The sequence below is a fragment of the Astatotilapia calliptera genome, chromosome 18, assembly GCF_900246225.1.
Source record: "Astatotilapia calliptera chromosome 18, fAstCal1.2, whole genome shotgun sequence".
NCBI classification, from domain to species: Eukaryota; Metazoa; Chordata; class Actinopteri; order Cichliformes; family Cichlidae; genus Astatotilapia; species Astatotilapia calliptera.
The window spans coordinates 7,527,235-7,533,281 of record NC_039319.1 but is presented as its reverse complement, the minus strand read 5'-3'; the positions used below and the strand labels follow the sequence as shown (position 1 = coordinate 7,533,281).

At 36.8% G+C, this 6,047-nt stretch overlaps 1 protein-coding gene across 1 annotated transcript; it reads left to right on the top strand.

The window, feature by feature from the left end:
* Window positions 1-243: 243 nt before the first annotated feature.
* On the top strand, window positions 244-5,748 carry pold3 (polymerase (DNA-directed), delta 3, accessory subunit). Its single transcript, XM_026150737.1, has 12 exons — window positions 244-410; window positions 924-979; window positions 1,387-1,486; window positions 1,594-1,633; window positions 1,872-2,004; window positions 2,163-2,409; window positions 2,502-2,574; window positions 3,357-3,504; window positions 3,741-3,844; window positions 4,144-4,232; window positions 4,351-4,432; window positions 5,344-5,748. Exons 1-12 carry the CDS (start codon window positions 354-356, stop codon window positions 5,544-5,546), a joined length of 1,332 nt encoding a protein of 443 aa, XP_026006522.1. The 5' UTR covers window positions 244-353; the 3' UTR covers window positions 5,547-5,748.
* The last annotated feature ends 299 nt before the right edge of the window (window positions 5,749-6,047 follow it).

Genomic DNA, 6,047 nt, shown 5'->3' with positions numbered 1-6,047 from the left:
TTCAGAGAGTTTGCACTAATTTTTAACTGTCCCGTGTTGGTTTTGGGGTACAAAAAACCGTATTAATAGTGATAATGTATGTGGAATATAGTAAAAAATAAATGAATGAAGCTCCTGGTTTTTTTTTTGTTTGTTTGTTTGTTTTTTGGTTGTTTTTTTTTTTACTTCTATCATTCATTTGATCCAGGGAGTGACTCACAGCCCCGTCTGGCCTGCAGAGGGCAGCCTAAAGCTTTTCACCTCACAGGAAGGACGGGCGGACACGTGACATGCAACAGGAAGTAAATAAACTGCTTTCCCGCGCAGTTAAATTGGAACAGCAAGTCGTCTGCTTTCAAGGAGAATAAAACAAAATGGATGAGCTTTATTTGGATAATATTGACGAATACGTCAATGACCATAATAAAATAGTAAGTGCCTTCTTAATTCGCGGTATTTCATTTTGTGCGATGAGGTTTTCTGGCTGAGCTCTGGCTTCGACATGATTGGCTGCTGAACTCCGCTCAAAAAAACTGCCGTTTTAACTTTGTCTGGTTTTCACGATAATTTATGTGTATCCAGGGGCATTTTTATCAATTTTGGAGATGTTCAGGGGTCTTCGTGTTAATTCGGCTCTGCTATGATGTAGTAAATGGCAGTTGAATTGAAGAAAAGCTTATTTTTAGTTGACCAATTTCAGTTACTGCTGGAAACCGCCAAGTGCGTGACAAACACTGCTGTAGTAAAGACATTTCAAACACTGACATGAAGTCGATATTTATTTATATCTGATAAGTATTAGATATTTCCCAGCTCATGTAGCTTAATGGAAAGCAACAATAATCGGTACCTTAAAGAACAAAGACAATATTTGGATAATATTTATTATCCGTCATATAGTCTCTGTGTAAATACAAGTGTCCTGTGTGCTTTCTCTACACCAGGTAACCTATAAATGGCTGAGTCTCACTCTTGGAGTTCATGTCAACACAGCAAAACAGTAAGTGGTTACTTTGACATGCCAGGAACTAATAAAATAATATATGATACATTTTTACTATCTTCAAAATGTCTTGTTTGTCCAAGCAACAATCGCAAATTTACATTAATTAGGGTTTACTGTATTTAGCGCCAAAGAAGCACTACATTTGACAGTAACAGTCCAATGGAACGTCGCTTGAGTTTTTCTGCACTTGAGTTGCACCGTTTTTGTTGTGGTAGTGAGATGAAGACATGCGCACGTTTGCATGTTTTGGCATGTGTGTGCATGCAAAAAAAAAAAAAAGGTGCTGTGTGTTTTCTTTTAAAAAAAAGATCATTAACACTTTGTCATTGGCTGATAAATACATAAATGCCATAAACACAGATTTACCTAGGAAATACATTTAAGTTGTGTCTTGTGTTCAGAATGCTCTACCATTACCTGGATCACAAGAGGAAGGAGAGTTCAGCTCAGCTGCATGCCACCTACCTTGTGTCAGGGAAATTTGTGGACAACGGTCAAACGGTGAGACCTGTTGTAGCATTTTTTGTGATTTCTTTTCTTTTCTTTTTTTTCTACATGCCCAAAGCTGCAGCTTTAATGATTTTTTTTACACTGTGTTTGCTTTTCAGAGTCACAAGGTGTCTGTTGTGAGAGAGGACCAGCTGGAAGGTGTGTAAATATTAATTCACATGACATCATTCGGTTGTGTTGCTCTGTAACAGCAAGGTTGGCTCGTTGTTTGATTCTAATTTCGAAAGTAATATCCTCAGTTCATAATCATCACCATCAATAAATAGTATGCTTTTATGTCAGTGAGTCTTGATTTTCTTTGTATTTTGTTTTATTTAATGACATATTTGTTGTAAATGAAGCAGCAGTGTGTCACGTTTGCCGTTTTCTTCTGCAGATTTCAAAGCCAAGATGAGCTTGGTAGTCAGCGTGCACGTCTACAGCGTCCAGAGAGCGTTGCTTAGAGACAGCGGCCCACTTTACGCTGTGGACTACGACGCTGTGAAAGACAATCTTAAAAACTGCAGCAGGTATGCTAATCATGGTGTTTTTTGATTTGCAGTGACCAGTCATCAGCATTTTTACACCATCTGTGTAAAGATTAGTTTAGCCACTATTAGAATGAAAACATAATTAATGCATAATGTTATTTATATTATTTAATAGTTATTTTTCTTTTGCTTTTCAGATACAGCGCAATCCACTGTGCCAGCGCAGTGCCCATGTCTTCTGTGGAGCTGCAGCAGGCGAGGGAAGTCCAGCAAGCTCCTACACCTGAGGCTGAAAACAAAAAGGCTGGCATGAATGGAGACACCAGCCCAGTTTTAAAATCATCCGCCAAGCCTCCAAAAGGCATCATGGGAATGTTTGCTAACAAATCTGCTCCTAAGAGTCAGGATAACACCAAAGAGATGAAGCCTGAAAAGAAAGAGGATGTACGACTTTGTCCTTGTGCTGCAGTCAGTTGCTCTTCAGGGTACTCGAGTTTTTGCTCTGTTTGTTTATAATTGTGTTTTTTGTATTTTAGATCGAAGCACCCAAAAGCAAACCAATCGCAAAAGCCAATCCAGTGGCAAACTTCTTTGGGACTCAAACATTAAGTGAGTAATAATTAAAGTATTGTGTGTCTGGTGTGCTTTATTAAAAGGGGGATTAAAATTCATATGTTCCGTTTAGACTGCTGTTATTTTGTTTTAGGTTTCTATTTTAACCTTGAAACTGTTGTGCTCATAGTTTGTTTTTATTATTAGTAGTAGTAGTAGTACTATTTTGCTCTTTATTTGACACACGATCTGCCTTTCAGAGCAGTTGTACAAATCACATCATTATATAAATGAATGTTGTCTTTGTCATGTTCTTATTTCACATAAACCTAGTAAAAGCATCATAATTGAATGTGTTCCTCACCATGGTGAAAAATAATCAGCGAGTGAGCCAACAAGTTTTAAAAAAAGTACCAAAGTGCTGCAGGTTGTAATCAGCAAAAACGGTTTTGTCTTGCATAGAGTGTAAGGTTTTGAATGTAGAGGCTGTAAAGCAGAAGCCACTTGTGAACACGATCCAGAAACCCTGCCATCTTCTCCGCCAAAGCTCATTTAAAATGGTCTGAGGCAAAGTGGAAACCTTTCTGGTTAAAAATAAAAATGTTACCGGTAAGTTTTACTTGGAAAACATGGATGCCACGTCACAACTTTTTTTGCTGCAGTGATCTGATGTTTTCAGTGTTTTGTTGTGAGTAATTGAGTTTGTATTTTAAATCAAGTTTCCACGTTTATCGATGTGCATGCTGTTTTGCGACATACAAAAGTAACCCAGAAAGATGAGCAGTAATTATTTGATTTGAATATGTTTACTGAATAATTGTTCTTTTTCACTACTTCAGAGAAGCCAGAGAAACCTGTGAAGGAGGAGGAAGCACCTCAGTCATCTTCCAGAGCAGCGCAGCAGCATGAAAGGTCAAAACCAGAGGAAAAGCAAGAAACCGTTGCTCCAGTGGAGCCACAAATAGACACAAAGAAAGACTCCAGAAGGTGTGTGCTGGTATTCATGTGGGAAATGTGACAAATTGAATTAAATATTCCTTTCAGTACATGAGGAAATAGTTTTCTAATCATGAAAAGAATCCGCTTTCCTCAATCAAGTCCCACTTCCCTGTCTCTAATTGTTACTTAGAAATGTAATTTCAAAAGTTATAAAGGGTGTTTATTTCTGGCTTTAATCTAATTTAAATTCTTTAATTCCCTTTTTTTTTTTTTTTTTTGGATAGCAAAACTAAGCGGCTAGAAGATTCTGACGGTGAAGAGGAGAAGATGGAGAAGAAAAAGAGGAGGAGGATTAAGAAACCGGAGCCAGACAGCAGTGATGAAGATGGTTATACTTTTATTTTATATTATTCTCTTATTCTGATGTTTTCTATTTTGAAAACCTATTTATTTTAAAAGTGAACAAACAGTGATATAATTGGATTAAAGATATAAATGTATATTTTGTATTAGTTTTGCTGCTGTAGGCACACTAAAAGCAATTCCAAACATTGTAATTAATTGGATTGGCAAACGGCTTGTGAGGACAAAACTTTTATTTCAGTTCATTTCAGTCTTTGGGAAAAGAAGAACTTATAAAAGTAGACATTTCAAAATTGATAAGATAATCTGTTTTCCCCCTTCCAGTTATTCCAGACTCTCCACAGCCAGTCGTGACAAGAGAACCATCATCACCAAGTCCTAAAAAGGAGGTTGAACCCGATAGACATTCCCATGTAAGTGTTTGATACTCTAGTTTTGATATAACTGGAAACTTTGGTAGTCTTTCATTCATTTTTTAATGTATTTTTTTTTATGTATTTAACTCGGAGCATGCGTCTTGTTATTCTACAGCCGAGCAGTTCTGAAATGAAAATAAGGAAGAGAAGACAAGTCATGAAGTCTCATACCTTTCTGGACGATGATGGATGCATGGGTATGAAAAACATACAACAGTGAAAATCCAACCAGTGCAGATAATAATCAAACACTTTTAATGTATTTATATATAGTGCTACAGTATATGTGACTGTTTTTAAATAAAGAGGTCAGGGTCTGTACAAGTAATCGATATGAGACAAAAGCTCAGGGCTGGGAGATTTCCGCTGCTGTTGTTAGTCCTGTCTGCATATAAAGGATATTCCTTATATGCTTATACTCAGGCGCACAGTCGCTTCACTTGTTTATACTTGTTTATGAGGAATCTATACATCCAGGGAAGAGCAGTAATATTCTGTGAGAAATGTGTACAATGCTCAACTTAATGTTTTTTCTCTGAGAGATTTAATAGCTGCTTTTATATTTTTACAGGTCTGACTTTTATTATTATAATAAAATCTAATCTAACTATTATATTTAATATGATTTAATTATATTTAATATTAATCTAAATCTACAAGCTAAGTTACTAAATCTTTTAGGTAAATCTATTTGAGTGCACCCCATCCATTACATTAACTCATCAATGCATGCAGCAGGCTTCAGTTCAACACTGAGATGACGGTTGTCAACCTGCAGCAAGCTGTGCAATTTAAAATCATAGATAACTAAGATCATAGTTTAGTATCATTTCTGCATACAGAGAGCTGTGTTTTATTTTGTTGAAGGTGGTAGATCAGAGCAAGCGCAAGGATCACTTTTTGTCCTTCACCCCACCTGAACTCTTTTTAACGGCAACGTGTCTTTGCTCTTTGACAGCATCATGTTCGCTGCTGCTGTTCCATCAGTCTTACCAAGAGAAACGCAGCAATCTAGGCTGAATCTGGCAGTGTCCTCTTGTCCACAGTAGATTGATTAGTTTGGTTGTTTTGTATGAATTTGTAACTCCGGGTTGTTTCTCATCCACAGTGACAGAAAAAGGCTACGTGAGTGAATCTTACTCTGAATCCGAAGATGATTTTAAACCCTCCAAACAAGCTTCAAGAGATCCCATTAAAGCAAAACCATCAAGTAGCAAAGAGGATGAGAAGAAAACTCAAAAGAAAGCATCAGCAAACTCAAATAAAGGAGCTAAACAAGCTTCCATAATGGGATTTTTCCAGAAGAAATAACAGATGGTGATGGATGCATTCACTAAGGACAAATGAGCACTGCTGTAGACTTCCTGTAATGAGACTGTGGCGTATCTGAAATCAGCTGAAACAAGTCAGAACACTTGACAAATGGACTTCAACACATGGACATTAAAAATTACATTTTAGTTTCTCTGTTTTATGAATACATGTCCAACTCAATAAACATTAAAAAATTAAATATGTGTTTTCACTTTCAGAAATGTAGAACCATCACAAGCCTGAAAATCTGAACACATTAACCAAACCACCACATTTTAATGGACCAATCCCGTCGTTTTTTTCTTCCTCTGTTCATGTCAAAGACTTCACCTATTGCTGCAGTAGCAAATTGAGTTGTTATTATTATGCCTCCCTTTTAATATATCATGTGACCAAACCAGGGAGCTACCAAAACCTCATCAGAAATGATCTCAAACAAAGGGTGGCTGTCAGGATGTCATTCTTACAGAAATCTGAAGAAAAGGCTTATGTATGGCA

Coding starts and splice junctions, on each gene's coding strand:
- pold3 (XM_026150737.1), top strand. CDS start 354: ATGGATGAGCTTTATTTGGATAATATTGACGAATACGTCAATGACCAT. Junction 2,410..2,501: donor AGCCTGAAAAGAAAGAGGAT/GTACGACTTTGT, acceptor TTTGTATTTTAG/ATCGAAGCACCCAAAAGCAA. Junction 3,845..4,143: donor AGACAGCAGTGATGAAGATG/GTTATACTTTTA, acceptor TCCCCCTTCCAG/TTATTCCAGACTCTCCACAG.